Below are 18,712 nucleotides of genomic sequence, written 5' to 3'. Positions count from 1 at the left end.
AACAAGAAGGACAAATCAATATTGGAGGTTTCCTTGGAAGTAAATAAAACCAATACTTTGATCACCAACATGTTAGTGTTGTTCTCTTTCACCCAAAAATTGTGTAGCGTCATCTGTCTTTGTGCCATTCAGATGTAAACCTACTAATCTACCAAAATATCAAACGTGGTGCCGTTTAAAACCTTCTGGAGGTCCACATATAAACTAGATTAAGTAAACGTATGAATGTAATTACTTTTAAAAATATATCTCAGGTACTTATAAAATATTTCTCTCTGGGAATTTTTTTTTAAAGCATTTAACAAATCGTTTACAAAGTGACCACATCCCCCCCACAAAAAATACAATAAATATTGCTCAGGTGGCGGATAATAAATACTCCAGTCTGAGAAACTTCTGGTTCCACAAAACGGAATTCACCCTTTAAAACAACTCAAATAAAAAATGTCTTCTACTGAGCTCGACATGTGCCAAGGAACACCGTTTCTGGTCTTTTTTTAGCTACACAGACCGACAGGAGAAACTAACGTTAGCTGCACAGACTGACAGGAGAAACTAACGTTAGCTGCACAGACCGACAGGAGAAACTAACGTTAGCTGCACAGACTGACAGGAGAAACTAACGTTAGCTGCACAGACCGACAGGAGAAACTAACGTTAGCTGCACAGACCGACAGGAGAAACTAACGTTAGCTGCACAGACCGACAGGAGAAACTAACGTTAGCTGCACAGACCGACAGGAGAAACTAACGTTAGCTGCACAGATCGACAAGACAGTATCAGATACTATTTTTAAATGTTTGAATCCTCCACATGGGGTCTTTGGTATTTTGGAAATTATGGTACTGCTTAATTAAATAATTATTTCTGGATAACCAGCTGGAAAAGGTGAACAAAAACTAATAATAATTTCTGATCATCAGACACTGACTTAATACTTTTAAACGTTTGAGTTGTTTATGCATTACAAATATTATTTGGGTATTATAATACATATTTGAGATATGGAAACTGAGAGGCAATCATATCTCAAATGTTGCATAAACCTAAAAAAAGACCAATTCTAAAATAAAACGTTTAACTCATGATCCCGTTCAAACCAGATGAAAATAATACCCAACCGCTCTCAGTTTCATTAGTGCTCCCTCTGAACAAAACAGTGGACGACTTCCTTTCACAATATAATATCCTGAGAATGGGAGCTGTTAACAGTATTCTATGGTTCTGATGTCAGACTGCTTTATTTCCATCACGGCTTTGAAGAAATGTGTGAAGCGAGTTTGTAACTAAGGTGATGTTTCTTTTGTTGAAGGTTATTACACTCTAAAGGTCGGTGCAGTATTGAGCTGGGTTTCTATTGGATCTTTAATTAATGGAGAAATCAGATGCTGTTTTAAGGTGATGTAGGGAAGGAAAAAAAAAGACGTTCAGCATCTTTGCACTTTCCAGATAAAAACTTTGCAGATTAATGATTTACTCATCTGTGCCAGACAAACTTACGTTAGCTGCACAGACTGACTAGAGAAACCTACGTTAGCTGCACAGAATGATGAAGAAACTTACTTTAACTGCACAGACTGACTAGAGAAACTTACGTTAGCTGCACAGAATGATGAAGAAACTTACGTTAGCTGCACAGACTGACTAGAGAAACCTACGTTAGCTGCACAGAATGATGAAGAAACTTACTTTAACTGCACAGACTGACTAGAGAAACTTACGTTAGCTGCACAGAATGATGAAGAAACTTACGTTAGCTGCACAGACTGACTAGAGAAACTTACGCTAGCAAGAAACTTACGTTAGCTGCACAGACTGACAAGACAAACTATGCTCATTGCGATGTCAGAATTTACCATTTAGTCTACAGGAATAGTTTACTCAGAAGTCCTGGTTTCTACAGTAGTTCTACCTGACTAGTGAGACAATGTTTGTGCTATTTAATGGTTTAAATTTCTAACGGCAAACATGGCGTTTGATCAGTCGAGTTTCTACACTTCACAGAAGAACGTTTCTCTGACAGTCGACAAACTCAGAGCTTCTGACCTAAAACTTCGCTTCAAAACCAAATTATTACAACATTTAAATTTCGAACACAATAACAAAATGACTTCTGGGGATTGACATATTTGACCTTTTTGCCCCGTTTCCCTTTTTGCCCCATTTCCCTTTATGATCGATTTAGTTTGAATAAAGTTGGTGAAGAGGCAGTTTGTTTTTGTGTAAATGATCTCGGCGGTTTGTTATATATTATTGATAATGATTATTGATCAGCGCTCTCTCTCTGGAGGCTCGGCTTTTACTCCTGCAGGGTGCTCTTGAACATGAAGTGAAGTCCTTCCTCCTTCAGGCAGGCCAATGCCGGCACGTAAATATCCTTCGTCATCGGAACCACGAGTCCCTTTGTAAGGATTTCACCTGAAGGAAGAAAAACTCTTTCAATTAAATGTTTACTTAATTCCTGAGACAGAAACAATCTTCCAGACGGACGTCACTAACCATCAAGGACCATGCGGGCAGCAATGGCTGCTGGGTATCCCACAGTTTTGGCCATGGCGGAGAAGCCGCTGGGGTCGCCGTACACCGCCAGGCTAATGTGTTTGGTCTCCAGCTCGCCGGTTGGGTGGCGAAGCCCAACGTCGTTCCTCATGAGGATCATGTCTCGCTCAGACTTAGCTAAGCAAGGGATGAAAACCATTAATAGTTCAACACACACAACAAAGACACCAATAGATGTGATATAATTAAGATTTAACAAATGAAATAAAACAAAGCTTAAAATGACGACATCACGTCTGTAAAAAATATTTTTAAAGAGGTGATTTAAAAGCTTTATCTCTTCAGTCGTGAAGGCAAAAACACGGTCACCTTTTAGTTTTTAAACTCGACTTTGGAGCAGCCAGAAGGACCCAACCTGAGGATCTAAGGCAACGAGTCGGATCCTAAGGGGTTTTCTTCTACATCTTAGACGTGCGTTAAAAGTGAGAAGCAAAAATCTTTAAATGAATTCTACGAACAGGAAGCCGATGGAGAGAAGTTAGGATTGTGATGTCGTCCGTTAAAAAAAACAGCATTATTATTGTACTTGTTTTTAAGTAATACAATGCGCCTCACCGAAGGATAATTTAGCTTCCAGGTGTTTTGCCAGAGCGGCCAGAACGCTGTCGGCGTGAACCACCGGCTCGTCGCTCAGCATCCCAAACCTGAACACAGAGACAAAAAAAAAAAAAAAGAGACTTTTTCCTCACAATAAAATAACCTTCACAAAGCCGTTTCAAAAGGTTTAATAGAAAAATTACTCTGCTTTACCACCACGGTGCCGTTCGAGGCGGCAGCCCACACATCCTTGGCTAAATCTAAAGAGATGAGCAGTTGCTTTTTGTCACTGCTTTTCTGGTGAATTGAATAAATGAACAACAAGTCATTCAACTTGAGCTTCGAAGCTTCGTTTGGCTTTTTACCCTTTATTTTTTTTACTGCACGGATTGGAATGTTTCCAACGGTTCACTTTTACCGTTCGGAGGAATTCACGCTTCAATGCCACCGGGGCCCTCGCTCAGCCCTCGGCGCCAGAACAATGGGGGGCCTTGGTCTGAAGAGACATTTGCAAAAAAAAAAAAAAAAAAAGTTTGGTTTCAACTGAAGAGTGTGCACGCTACACCACTTCAGGCACCCTCGTTTAAAAACTAAAAAAAGAAGAGGGAAGTGAAAAGTGTGCATAAGAGGCGCAGCCTCGGCCTTGCTCCACGGCGCCAATGCCAACTTTGAAGAGCAACAAAAGCACTTGTTGAAAAAGGGGGTGTTACCACACCGCTTCCCAGAGTCAACGCAATTGTTAATTACTAATTTTACTCCACCAATCGACCTCGTGGAAAAGTATTAGTTACTTTTCAAAAATATTTCTCAAACCTAGTTTGTCCGTTACTCCCGCTAATTTACTTCTTAAAAATCAGCAGGATCAAATAATAAAGTTTTTTTATTAAAACTAGATTATGGATGCCAAATTGATTAGAGTACTTCAGTCTCACCATCTCAGGGAGTCCATCACAAAGTCGTCCTTTCCGATGCGTTCGAATACGGCTTCTTCAAAGGCATCGTGGGAAATAGAAGAGGACAATCCCATCTGCTCACACAGGAGCGCTTTCTGTAGAGGAGAGGACACATCACTGTTGCTCCTTTATACTTATTGACTACCACATTTAAAACACGTTTGTTTTTTCACTGTTATACATGAAAGGTCTCCTAGCTCCTAGTCTGACTGAGCTCATCTATAGTATACAATGTCTCCAAAAGCTCCTAGGTGGATATATATTTATCTCCTAGACGGTCTCTTTAAGATCACCTTTAGCTCATAGACTGTCTCCTAGCTCCTCGTTTGCTCCTAGCTCTTCTCTAGTTCCTAAAAGGTATCCTTAACATCTTCTTAAGCTACTTGACTGTCTTTTTAGGATCCTCCTTAGCTCCTACACTGTCTCCTTAATATTCTTTTTAGCTCATAGACTGTGTCCTAGACCTATCTCTTAGAATGTCTCCTTAAGATCCTCTTTAGCTCTTAAACTGTCTCTTAAAAGATCTCCTTCAGCTCCTATACTTTTTCATGAAGGTCTTATTTAGCTCCTCGACTGTCTCCTTAACATCCTATTCAGTTACTAGACTGTCTCCTAGCTCCTATACTGTTTCATGAAGCTCCTCTTTAGCTACCAGTCGGTCTTCTCTTTAGCTTCTACACTGTCGCCTAGCTCCTCTTTAACTACCAATTTGTCTCCTAGCTCCTCATTAGCTTCTACACTGTCTCCTAGCGCCTCTTTAGCTACCAGTCTGTTTCCTAGCTCCTCATTAGCTTCTACACTGTCTCCTTGCTCCACTTTAGCATCGACGCCGTCTCCTAGCTCCACTTTAGCTTCTACGCCGTATCCTAGCGACTCTTTAGCTTCTACACTGTCTCCTAGCTCCACTTTAGCTACCAATCTGTCTCCTAGCTCCTCTTTAGCGTCTACACTGTCTCCTAGCTCCTCTTTAGCGTCTACACTGTCTCCTAGCTCCTCTTTAGCGTCTACACGTCTCCTAGCTCCTCTTTAGCGTCTACACCGTCTCCGAGCTCCTCTTTAGCGTCTACACCGTCTCCTAGCACCTCTTTAGCGTCTACACCGTCTCCTAGCTCCTCTTTAGCGTCTACACCGTCTCCTAGCTCCTATTTAGCTTCTACGCTGTCCCCTAGCTTCTTTTTAGCAACCAGTCTGTCTCCTAGCTCCACTTTAGCAACCAGTCTGTCTCCTAGCTCCACTTTAGCTACCAGTCTGTCTCCTAGCTCCACTTTAGCTTATACACTGTCTCCTAGCTCCTCTTCAGCTTCTACACCGGGTCTTATCTTCTTAACCGTCTCCTACTCCTTTCTTCATACATGGAGATTAGCCACCTTTTTTTAAAGCATGTCTTAGCGGCTCCGGGGGCAACATTTATTTTTCTTTCCATTTATCAATGCATCTCGTTTCCAGATAATAAAAAAAAAAGACATTTATGAGTGTTTTCAGAAACACAAGTGGTGGAATTTCAGATTTAAATCGTGCTCTCTGATGAACATGCAGCCGCGTGTTTCTCTTTCATCTCAAAGGGATCAAAGACGACAGACGTGAAGCTCTCATGGTGTCAGAGAGCCTCGCTGCAGCCTTGATGTTGACGAGCAGCTATTGACAGTAAGAGACTCTTCAAACCCACTTCCACAGAAGCTTCACTTTTCTAAGCCCTAATGACAGACGGGAGAAAGAAGCACACTTTATACACAGAACGGCGGTTCTCACCCAGGAAACGGGGGATGCAGTCGCCTTCAGGATGGGACAGGGGTCGCTGTTGATCAGACCCAGTTTGACGAACCCACTCATGGCCTTCGAGAAGCCCTTTGGGACGAGAGACAATGTGTAACACATTTACACCCGAGACGCTTCTACGCTTCCACTACTTTTATCTGCCTGCTTTAGTTACTTCACTCCACTTGTGATAAACTATAGGATGAAGTGTTCCTTTATGTGTTGAAGATGAACGTTAGTGATAAACTGAAGGATGAAGTGTTCCTTTATGTGTTGATGGTGAACGTTAGTGATAAACTGAAGGATGAAGTGTTCCTTTATGTGTTGATGGTGAACGTTAGTGATAAACTGAAGGATGAAGTGTTCCTTTATGTGTTGATGGTGAATGTTTATGATGAACTGAAGGATGAAGGTAAAATAAAACATACACATTAATGCAGCAGGAATATTAATCAGAAACATCAGATATAAAAGTAAAACACAGACAGAACATTTTACTGCACATAAATACTTTTTTTTCTTTTAACAAATCAAATTTGACAACAAGCAGGTTAAGCAAGTAAAGCTGAAAATGCGTGTGTGTGTGTGTGTGTGTGGTACCTTGAAGCGCAGTGTTCCTCTGATCAGTGTGTGCGCGGTCTGGATGCCGTAAGCCTCGGCGTACTTGGTGCTGTCGCGGTTTGGAAAGCCCTCCAGGTTGAAACCAGGAAAGAAATCCATCGGCGTGCTGGACTCCATCAGAGCGCCGCCACCCGGGATGGTCACCACCTGAACCACACACACACACACACACACACACACACACACACACACACACACACACAGTCAGTCTCCCTGCTCAACTGGAAGCGCCGTGACTAGAGGGAAAGATCCACAGAGTGAACGTGTTGTCGTCTGGCCCTTCCGGGCCTCCGTACCTGGTTGTCTCGGAGGAAGACGGCGGTGCTGATGGTGTTGAGCAGGACGCCGTACGGACTCCAGCTGAACTTGTAGCGGAGAGGGTTGTCGGAACATTCTGGAGCAGGAAGACCGCAGCAGAACGAGCTGTAGGACTCCACCTGTCGGCAATTAACCGCTAATTGTTTTTAGCACGAAACCATTTGTGACGTGTTTGTTTTAAAAGAGGTCCGACGGTCACCCGCTAGAAGCCAATTTATAAACGGAGAAAAGCGGTTTGGTGATTTACTTCAAATGTAAATGACACGCTGGAACAGATTTGGGTCAAAACGTTACTTCAACAGTGGTTTAACCAACTGCTCATATTTGCAGTAACATAACAGTCGTGGGTGAAAAGGTGCATTGATTATCATTTTCCTTTTCCAATTTTGTGGAAATACGCTTAAGATTACCGTTACAATTTGATGGAAACCTTTTTTTCTTGACACACACACACACACACACACACACACACACACAGCTGACTCACGGTGCAGCCGTCAGCTTTGGCCTTGTCGATACACTCCATGGCGAGCATGTGATCGATACCCGGGTCCAGTCCCATCTCGTTCACTATGGTGACACCGGCCTCCACCGCACTGACCCACAAACATAATATTCATTTTTTGCATTTCTTGATTAAAAGGCACATTAAAATACATTTGAATCACTTCAGTAAACAAGTTTACACTACTGACATTGTTATTATTATGACCGGTAGAGGAAACGTTAGCTTTAAGCCAATTCTGGCACGTCAAAGAGTAAAAGTAAAGTTCGTAAAGCCCATGTACATCACCTGCTCTGCAGCTCCTTCATGGCAGGACTCAGGTAGCTGGCCGTCACCATGTTCACCTTCCTCTTGATGCAGTGTTTGGCGATGAGCGGGTGAAGAGTGTACGGCAGCATGCTGAGGAGCAGAGGGAGGACAGACGTTTCCCATCGGCAAAAAGATGTGGGCGGTACCTGGTACTTTTTATTTGATACGGACAGATGCGATATTATTGTACTGAAGACAGCTGTCGTATGTAAATGTCAGTGTTTATGCTAACGTCGGTCTCTAGAAGGGCTATTATCGAGGAGATGGAGGTAATTAAAACACTGCAGGCCACTGATTGGTCAGAGAGAATCCTCACCAGAGCAACGAGACCTCCTAGTAAACAAACGGAGGCCGCACTTTCTTCTAGTCACTCGACCCGGATTAAGGAAGATGTCTACCCACAAAACAAGCCCTAAACTACGCCCAGTACACCATAAACTACTCCGTACACTACACTGTACCCTATGTACACGACTCCGTACACCATGTGCTGTACCTGATGACCAAGTCGTGATCTTTGATCAGAGAGTCCAGGTGTCCTTCCTGGCTGCTGACGTCCAGCATGATGGGGATGGTGTTGGGATATCTGGCTGCCAGCTCCTCCGCCTGCTTCAGCAGCACCGACGCTGAGAGGAACACAGGAAAACGCATGTAAACGGCCATGAAGAACGTTTCTCTGGGATTAACTACAGGATTGGCAGGTTGCCTGTAATGTAGAGGAGTGAAAAGTACAATATGTACCTCCAAAATGTAGAGGAGTACTTGGCTACTCACTAAGCTCGTACTTGGTTACTGTACTTGTTTACTCACTAAGGATCAAACTAGAAGGTCGATGGCATTTCAGCGATCACGTGACTGACGTGTCACACCAGGAGCCGGACTCAGAGACCTTTGAACTTTATGTCGTTACACATTTCCACCGGTACGTCCCTTTCGTGTCTTTTCGGAGGCCGACTCACCCACGGTGACCTGGGTCTTCTCGTCGCGAGTCAAGTACTCCACGATGGGTCCGGAGACGTACCCAGAACCCAGCAGCAGGATGCGCTTCATGCCGACCTTCTTCATGATCTGAGCCTTCTCTCTGAGGAACGTCAGGGAACAGAGACTTAGAACCCTCGTCATGAAACTTAATCAGTGACTTTCCTCTCACTAGCCGTTAGACTTTGAGCTACTCAGAGTTACAAAACTACATGAACAACATGAGATTTTAAAAAGATGGAAACCACAAAGAAAAGTTCAGATTTTAATTAAAGAAATAATAATACACATTTCAGATTTGTTTAAAACGTGGTCCTTAATGATTGGACTTCTGGCTGAGCAGAAATAAATAAAGCATCCGCTCAACTTTGACTCTTTATACATTTAGTTTTATGACTAAAAAACCACCAAAGCTGTTTTTTGGGGGAATCTGCTATATTCCATTTAAACATTTGCTTGCTATTTAAAAAAACTTCATGGACAACATTTTTGTCTATGAAGAAAAAAAATAAAAGAAAAATATATACATATATATTTATAAAGAAAATATGGAAAAAGTTAGTAAAGCATTGCATTGTTACGACCATGATGCTAAACATTTTTATATTAAAAGGCTTATTAGGCTTTAGGGTTATGCAGAACATTTAAAGCAACAGTTAAAGTAAAATCACTGTTACATCACTGATTCTTTCAAAGAACCTCTAATTTAAAACTGTAGAAAAATTAACTAAAAGGAATAGTTTATTCAAAACAAGTGTTTTTTTTTTTAAATAAAAGTAGTTTTTGATATATTAATTCAATTATGTTTTAATAATGTTCGTACAAAAACGGTGGACCAAAACCTTTTTTTTTCTTATCTTTTTCTTAGTTGTGCAACTTAATTGTTCACTAGATATATTTCTGATAAAAAATAAAAAAAAAACATCGTAGTGAATGACGAGGTCGTGGTCGTCTAAAAAATATAAATAATAAGTAAAAATTTAAAACATCCGTTGTGGATAAGTGATATAAATGCAAAGTATTATCAACATTAAATTAAATATTTTATAAAAATGTACCCGCTATTAATAGTTAATATTACATTTAAAGTATTAAAGAAAATCAGATGTCATTGTTTTTATACATTTTAATATACTGGTATTTAATTTGTAATATTTAGCAGGGGAAAATGAGTAATCTTAAAATACTAAAATATATATTATTATTATAATAATGCATTTGATTGGTTCATTCAACTAAATGTTAAAATATTGTTACCGTTTTTGTCAAACTTCATAAACACATTTATAATATTTTCTGGTCGCAGTTTCCAGCGTCAGTTAATTAAACCGAGACTTCTTACAGACAACTTCATTGAGGGTTTTTTCTTCTTCTGCATGCTGGATTATCTCAACACCATCACAACAATAACACCATAATGGAGGCATCACCCCGAGTGACCTGTGGCATTAATATCCCACCGCCAACCGCCTCCGCCCCGCCCCCCAGGAGTCAGACCCCTGGACTCGCTAGCTTCGGGCTAATTGGATGCGACACCGCGCTCACGCAGGGGCGCAGCGGGGACCGGCTGGAGGTCCGACCGCCGGTCCGACCGGCGCCGAGCATCGTCCTCTTAATTAAGAAAAGAGAGACGTTCCCTCAGGAGGATTTCTCCCTCACTTTACATATCTTAAGGAGCCAAACTCAATCAAAAGGATTAAGATTTGGTGGCATGGCTTGTCTGGAAAAATGATACTTCAGATCAATTAGGAAGAAAACTCTTCAGGTCTTAGCGGCGGCCTAAATATGAGCCCAAGTCTTTCTTTGTGCAAACAGTCTGACGAACCTGGACGTTAATAATCTCAAGAAACAAACATTATTAAGGGTTATCAGATTAGATTTGACCAGCTAGCTCATTAAAATGTTTGTTTTGTTAAACAGCAACGTTGACTGCAGCTGCAGATAAGCAGCGAGGTAAAAGACGCTAAATGTGTAATCAATTGGGAAATTAATCAAAGAAGATTAAAAATAAAAAATTGAAAACAGAACGCAGACGAGGATTTCAAGTCAACAATAAACATGCAGATGAAACATTTGTTTTCTGTCTTAAACAAAGTCAGAAGAGAAGATCAATCACAGTTATTCCATAGTTCGGCTGCATTAACTCGTAGACGGAACAGGCGTGTGCCAAAGCAGTGTTTTTGACATTTGTTTTAAGACTAATTAAAAAAGAGAAACTCAGAATAATCCCCAAACGCACACAAACACAATGCTAAACATTCCCCTAAAAACATACACTACGCACCAAAAGTTTATAAAAATATCGCTTCAACCGACGACGTTAACCATCAACGCCGACGGGACGTCCGCACGAAACAGATGAACTCACAAAAGAGGTGAAAGAAGTCTTACCTTCTTTCTCGAAGTTTTTCAATGTATTCGAACTTTGGGGTGAGGACTCCGTTGGATGTGATGACGGCCTTCAGGAGCCGAGAAAGGATTCAGCATTTTCAAATCACAAGCACAAGAGTAAAATCAGTTTCGTCAGAGAGAATGCAGCTTTAACACATGAAGCATAGACTTCTATACAACCATAGAAGTTGCCCCCTGGTGGCCAGGAGAGAGAATGCAGCTTTAACACATGAAGTAGAGACTTCTATACAACCAGAGGAGTCGCCCCCTGGTGGTCAGGAAAGAGAATGCAACTTTAACACATGAAGTATAGACTTCTATACAACCAGAGGAGTCGCCCCCTGGTGGTCAGGAGAGATAATGCAGCTTTAACACATGAAGCATAGACTTCTATACAACCAGAGGAGTCGCCCCCTGGTGGTCAGGAGAGATAATGCAGCTTTAACACATGAAGCATAGGCTTCTATACAACCAGGAGTCGCCCCCTGATGGTCAGGAGAGAGAATGCAGCTTTAACACGTGAAGCTTTGACTTCCAGCAGCTTGACATCACGAGTCATGATTTTTTCTCCCATAAAAGAAATATAAGAAACAGCAGATCTAAAAACAACCCTGCAGCAGATGCAGTGACATCCTTCCCGACAGATAACATTACAAGACTTACGTCTCTGACTTGCGGGCTGAAGTCCTCTTCGTCCAGCGGTCTGGTGGCGTCTGAAGGCAGCTGATGATGACACAACACTATGTTTAAAAGTCCCATCTCTGTTTATATATGTTACCCAGGTCACCCGGCGGCAGCTCCTCTTACCATCTCCCAGAGGTACGGGAAGAGTCGGTCTCCGAAGTAATCCGTGGCTCCCATGGGCAGCTGAGCGGGAAGGTTGTCGATGGAACACATGAGGATCCCGTTTCCCTCCACGCTGCCGGGGCCACAAGCGTCAACGCACTTTACTCACACGGCATCATATATAAGTTACGAATGAAGTAATGCAGGTGTGGAACAAGCAGGTGTGGAACGTGCAGGTGTTGGAACGTGCAGGTGTTGGAACGTGCAGGTGTTGGAACGTGCAGGTGTTGGAACGTGCAGGTGTTGGAACGTGCAGTGCAGGTTTGGAACGAGCAGGTGTGCAACCTGCAAGTGTGCAACCTGCAAGTGTGCAACCTGCAGGTGTGCAACCTGCAAGTGTGCAACACGCAGGTGTGCAACCTGCAGGTGTGCAACATGCAGGTGTGCAACACAGGGGTCACAGCGCCGTACCTGTCGTGGTCGATGTGCTGGTCGGCGTCGTACATGCAGAAGGGCTTGTCGATGGTGGTGCACTCGTTCATGAAGTCGATGGAGCCCCCGGTGTCAGCGGATATGTCACAGATGGCCAGCAGTCTGTGGACAGAGAGGAGCGGTCAAGGTCAGAGCGACAGCCACTCTGTACACACGACTGAAGATACAGATGTGACCTTCGACCTCTGTGGAAATACAGCAGCTTCCACACTGCTGTCCATGCACTATATATATACACAAACAGATATAAATACACATGGGCGATATGTTCCAACAACGCGGCGCTCTTACTTGTGAGGCAGCCCCGGGGATCCCTCGGTGGCCGACGGGGAGATCTTGGGTCGCATTAGCTTCTGGGCGTCCAGTCGCCTGAGGAGTCGAGGGGTTTGGGGGTCCCAGTAAATGCCATTGATCAGACAGGTTGTGTAGGGCGCCACCTGGAGTTAAGAGATGACACGGCACTTGTGACGAGTGTGACGCAGAATCCAGGAAGTCTTGGAACCACTTTTCTCCACTACATTTTTTTTTTTAAGTAACTTATTGTGCAATGTTTTACTGTAAATTGTGGTGAGATGTATTTTTACACACACACACACACACACACACACACACTATGTTATTATGTATTATATTTTAACGGCCATAAGTTTGACGAGTTTAAAAACGTTCTCCAGCGGAGTCCCACAGGGCTCCATCCTCGGTCCCATTTGGTTCTCTATGTACATGGTTCCCCTCGGCTAAATCATTAAAAAATATACAACATTTCCTTTCATCGTTATGCCGATGACACTCCGCTTTATCTTCCCCTGAAAACACACGACCCGTCCAGTCTAATTTATAGACTATCTATAGACCACACAATCCCTCCAGAGGAATCGATAATGAAATGACTATAAGTTTAAAAAATAAAAAGAAGAGAAAGAATGTATGTTTTTCAATCTTACTTAAATTCCTTTCCTTTTGAGTATTTGACATATTCTTCTGATGTGAAGGATTATTGACCAGGCAGATGTACTGGTTAATTCTCTGTGATGAAGGTCAACACAACAGTTAAACCTGATAACAGCTGTGTGAAAACAGGCCATGTGACGTCTGTCCTGAAACACCAACCGGCAACTGTTTAGTGCCGAAAATAGAGGAGGAGGCCCCCGAGGGGACCGGCGGGAGCAGGTGGGAGGTTGGGACGAGCAGTGTTGTAACCGCGGTGGCTGAACGGAGGCCGGCCCACTCACGCTGGTCCTGAAGTGCGAGGTGTAAAGTTCCGGGTGGTCCTCGTACTCCATGGGGTCGTAAAAGCCGTCGCTCTTCCTCATCAGGTGGTGATGTCGGCTCAGAACGGTGGCGTACACTTTGGTCATATCTAACAAGGGAACAACAGCAGCAACAAACTTTAAGTGATCCCGTCTGCACTTATAAAGATCTCCGTCCATCAGAACACACCAGTTTCTTCCCAGATGATATTTAAAATTGACATGGATAACATAACTAATTCATAACATGGCAAGTGTTTTTTCCCCGTTAACAACTAACTTTGTGCTGCTTCGACAGCGTGTAACATTTCAAAATGTCTTACACCGCTCAGATTCCTATACTAAAGTGGTAGTGTTGGTTCTGTTGACCCCTGTGGACAAAAGAGGTAGTGTTGGTTCTGTTGCCCCCTGTGGACAAAAGTGGTAGTGTTGGTTCTGTTGCCCCCTATTGTCTAAAGTGGTAGTGTTGGTTCTGTTGCCCCCTGTGGACAAAAGTGGTAGTGTTGGTTCTGTTGCCCACTGTGGACTAAAGTGGTAGTGTTGGTTCTGGCGCCCCCTATTGTCTAAAGTGGTAGTGTTGGTTCTGTTGCCTCCTGTGGACTAAAGTGGTAGTGTTGGTTTTGGCGCCCCCTGTGGTCTAAAGACGTAGTGTTGGTTCTTGCGCCCCCTGTGGACTAAAGAGGTAGTGTTGGTTCTTGCGCCCCCTGTGGACTAAAGAGGTAGTGTTGGTTTTGGCGCCCCCTGTGGACTAAAGTGGTAGTGTTGGTTTTGGCACCCCCTGTGGACTAAAGAGGTAGTGTTGGTTCTGGCGCCCCCTATTGTCTAAAGAGGTAGTGTTGGTTCTTGCGCCCCCTGTGGACTAAAGAGGTAGTGTTGGTTCTTGCGCCCCCTGTGGACTAAAGAGGTAGTGTTGGTTTTGGCGCCCCCTGTGGACTAAAGTGGTAGTGTTGGTTTTGGCACCCCCTGTGGACTAAAGAGGTAGTGTTGGTTCTGGCGCCTCTGTGGACAAAAGTGGTAGTGTTGGTTCTGGCGCCCCCTGTGGACTAAAGAGGCAATGTTGGTTCTGTTGCCCCCTGTGGACTAAAGTGGTAGTGTTGGTTCTGGCGCCCCTATTGTCTAAAGTGGTAGTGTTGGTTCTGTTGCCCCCTGTGGACTAAAGTGGTAGTGTTGATTTTGGCGCCCCCTGTGGACTAAAGTGGTAGTGTTGGTTTTGGCGCCCCCTGTGGACTAAAGAGGTAGTGTTGGTTCTGGCGCCCCTGTGGACAAAGTGGTAGTGTTGGTTCTGGCGCCCCCGTGGACTAAAGAGGTAGTGTTGGTTCTGGCGCCCCTGTGGACAAAGTGGTAGTGTTGGTTCTTGCGCCCCCTGTGGACTAAAGTGGTAGTGTTGGTTCTTGCGCCCCCTGTGGACTAAAGTGGTAGTGTTGGTTCTAGCGCCCCCTGTGGACTAAAGTGGTAGTGTTGGTTCTGGCGCCCCTGTGGACTAAAGTGGTAGTGTTGGTTCTAGCGCCCCCTGTGGACTAAAGTGGTAGTGTTGGTTCTTGCGCCCCCTGTGGACTAAAGTGGTAGTGTTGGTTCTGGCGCCCCTGTGGACTAAAGTGGTAGTGTTGGTTCTGGCGCCCCTGTGGACTAAAGTGGTAGCGTTGGTTCTAGCGCCCCCTGTGGACTAAAGTGGTAGTGTTTCTGAGCACCAGGGTTCCTAGAGAACCTCTAATTTGACTGGGCCCCTCTTAGTGCAGCGCGGGGTCGACGTACCTCCCGTTTCAGAGACGTCCTTCAACTCGTGGGGTTCAACGTACTCGACAGGAAGCTCGTTGAGGATGTCTTGGGCTCCCTGCCGGGAAGGAAAGAAGTCAATAAGATCAAATCCCGCCAAATATCCCTCAGTGAAAATGCATTTCTTTGGACCCGGCTGTACCTTGGAGACGTTGCCGGTGCCGGTGAAACAAAACGTCACGGGGCCGATGGATTTGGGCATGAGCCCCATGGAAATCACATACCCACAATCCCTCACTGCCTGGATGGCCTGGTTGACGTTCCTGTAGTTATGAGCCATGCCGATGTGCTGCGAGCGGCAGAGAGACAGGAAGTGGCGGCAGGACAGAGAGAGAGGGGAAAGGTTGGAGGAAGCAGGACGGCGTTTTCACATATCGGTTCTTTGTGGTCGAGTTCTCGAAGAACGTTCTCTTACCATGAAGGGAGTGTGGTGGCCGAGGGCGAGGAAGCGGAGCCCCAAACCATGCAGAATGTTAATCATTCCTACAAAAACAACAGAGAAAACAAATACAGATTACCTCCGTTTCACCCTCTGAACCCTGAAGCTGCAGGGCGTCATTTTCTCCGGTCACATTTTACTCTTAGAAACTGCAATATAAAAGTTCTGCTCCTCTCTGGAAACAGAACTAGAAGTAGAGAGAACTAGAACATGTGTGTAGTGCAGAATAACACACTTATAAATCATTAAAAATAAAAAAAACCTTGAATTTCTTTGATAAATTATTTTTATGTGCTGTATATTTTAAGCTATTCTCATTCTTACAAGCTTAACAGAATTGTTGTCACATGACTGTCGGTCTCAGGTTAATTAACCATGACGTCATAGTTTCAGTGAGGAGTTCAGAATTTTGTGTTTTTTACAGAGTTTGATGAAAGTAAACGGTTTATTTGTGAAAACATTTTAAATGAGACAGAAGAAAATAAAATGTAAAGCTTCGTTTCGGTAGTTTTTTTTCTGACAGAAGCGCTCGTCACACATGATGTGTTCAAGGACCGTCAGAAAGATGAAAATCTGTCAATAATTAAAGTTGTTTTCCAGCTTCTGGCTTTGAAAAAACAATGTAGTTATGGCGAAAAATAAATGTTGTGGAGGCGTTCATGTTGCTGAGGCGTTCGTACCTGCGATCCCGGCCCAGTGGCCGAACGCTACGATCCGGAAGCCGTTGGCGTCGACCATTTTCTCGTAGTCGATCAGACGAACCTCCTGAGGACACAAGACAAACACTCGGATGTTCAATGACTGAAGAGAAACGTTTATATAGATGCCTGTTTTATGCCTGCTTATATTTTGAGTCTTTCTTTTAAAAGCATATTCATTATTTCAAACTCAGCGTAAATGAACGTCATGAACACATGAATATAACACATTTACATGACTTTTACTAAACTTTTGGGGATTTTAATTTTTTCAAGGACTTTTGCAGGCCTGGAAATAACCATTTTAAAATTCCACGACTCACCTTCTTCAGCAGGTCGTCCAGCAGCCCCATGTTGGGCTCCTGGGCCTTGATGGTGTGGGAGAAGAAGGCGTACGTCTTCCGGGGGATGATCTTCTCCTCCGGCGGCCTCTTCACCCCGAGGATCAGGGACGCCTCCGAGAGATCTTCCTGCAGGACGGCCCCGGCCTTCATGTAGTCCTGATCACACAACGGGCCAAGTGAGATCTTCAGTACTTAACACATGAGGAACTATTCATGTTTAATTTATTCATATTTCATTAAATGAGACATTTAAATTACAATACCGTTGACTATATAAGAGGATTGTGCAAAATAAAGTCAGAAATCCACTAACGTAACTCCGGTAGCCATGATGTGTGTACTGTTTACAATAAAAATACATATAAAAGGTGTATAAGTATCTGTATGAATAATAGATACTACACTATGCATGTACATGCATTGAGCATATAGCATTATGTATATTATGTGCAGTAAATATACTATACAAAGTCTATACAGTAATACAGCACTATTAATTACACTTAATAGTGCTGTATTATTACTGTATACAGTGTGTATAATAATAATAAAGTACAATAAAGTATATTTATATATATATAATAGAAATTACAGAACATGTCAACTGAATACTACAAAAATATAATAATAAATACAAATATACTTCAACTAGTAATGCTGAATATAATAATGAATACAATACCAATATTAATGATAAATATAGTAATAATGATACAAATAAATAAATGCAATAATAATATGTATTATTATTGCATTTATGTTTATTATTATAATATATTATATATTAATAGTATTAATAATAAATATTATTATGACTATGATTAAATATAATAATCATATCATTGTTTGAAATTAGAATAATAAGTGGTAGCAATATAATAATGTTCTATAATGATACGAGTAATATAAAGCAACGTGTATTCGGTAGATGCGTACTACTACTGCGTACTACTTCTTGTACTGCTCCTGCGTACTACTTCCTGTACTGCTCCTACTGCGTACTACTTCCTGTACTGCTCCTACTGCGTACTACTTCCTGTACTGCTCCTACTGCGTACTACTTCCTGTACTGCTCCTACTACTGCGTACTACTTCCTGTACTACTACTACTGTGCACTACTTCCTGTACTGCTCCTACTGCGTACTACTTCCTGTACTGCTACTACTACTACTGCGTACTACTTTCTGTACTACTACTACTACTACTGTGCACTACTTCCTGTACTACTACTACTGTGCACTACTTCCTGTACTACTACTACTGTGCCCTACTTCCTGTACTGCTCCTACTGCGTACTACTTCCTGTACTGCTCCTACTGCGTACTACTTCCTGTACTGCTACTACTACTACTACTACTGCGTACTACTTTCTGTACTACTACTACTACTGTGCACTACTTCCTGTACTACTACTACTACTGTGCACTACTTCCTGTACTACTACTACTGTGCACTACTTCCTGTACTGCTCCTACTGCGTACTACTTCCTGTACTGCTCCTACTACTGCGCACTACTTCCTGTACTGCTCCTACTACTGCATACTACTTCCTGTACTGCTCCTACTGCGTACTACTTCCTGTACTGCTCCTACTACTGCGCACTACTTCCTGTACTGCTCCTCCCACAGTTCCAGTGCTACCGCCCCCTACCTTCTCGTGGATGGCTCTGCGGTTGGACGGCTGCAGCAGGACCTTGACGCCGGCGGCGGTGAGCTCCTTGACGTGCTTGGGGGCGAGCGGCGCCCTCCTCTCCCAGGGGTTGATGTCCTCGCGCCGGATGGCCATGACGGCCCTGTGGTGCTCATGGCGGCGCTGCGCCGCGAGGCAGCTCCTCGTCCTCGCTCCTTGTCGGCCGAGGAGTCTGAACATGACTTCACCGCCCGCTGCTTTGAGAGGAAGACGTGGAGCCGTGATCACAAGGGAAAAAATGCTGCATCGGAACATCCAGGGCGGTGTACTTACAATACATTACGCAATAAGCTGACTAATATATATACACTT

General features: G+C 43.4%; 1 protein-coding gene across 1 annotated transcript; it reads right to left on the bottom strand.

Moving 5' to 3' along the window:
* Nucleotides 1-1,748: 1,748 nt before the first annotated feature.
* On the bottom strand, nt 1,749-18,580 carry aass (aminoadipate-semialdehyde synthase; the record flags this gene model as incomplete). Its single annotated transcript, XM_079224320.1, has 23 exons — nt 1,749-2,419; nt 2,501-2,677; nt 3,116-3,204; nt 4,030-4,145; nt 5,800-5,895; nt 6,406-6,573; nt 6,723-6,863; nt 7,232-7,340; nt 7,538-7,648; nt 8,055-8,184; nt 8,518-8,639; nt 10,928-10,995; nt 11,591-11,650; nt 11,735-11,846; nt 12,185-12,307; nt 12,497-12,642; nt 13,438-13,565; nt 15,208-15,286; nt 15,371-15,517; nt 15,644-15,711; nt 16,348-16,432; nt 16,689-16,865; nt 18,362-18,580. The coding sequence occupies 23 exons, from the start codon at nt 18,578-18,580 to the stop codon at nt 2,301-2,303; spliced, it is 2,790 nt and encodes a 929-aa protein (XP_079080446.1). The 3' UTR covers nt 1,749-2,300.
* Between the last annotated feature and the right edge of the window lie 132 nt (nt 18,581-18,712).

The sequence above is a fragment of the Taurulus bubalis genome (genome assembly GCF_910589615.1).
Source record: "Taurulus bubalis genome assembly, chromosome: 9".
Classification (NCBI taxonomy): Eukaryota; Metazoa; Chordata; class Actinopteri; order Perciformes; family Cottidae; genus Taurulus; species Taurulus bubalis.
Note: the sequence above shows the minus strand (reverse complement) of the source record. Positions and strands in the feature narration are given on the sequence as shown.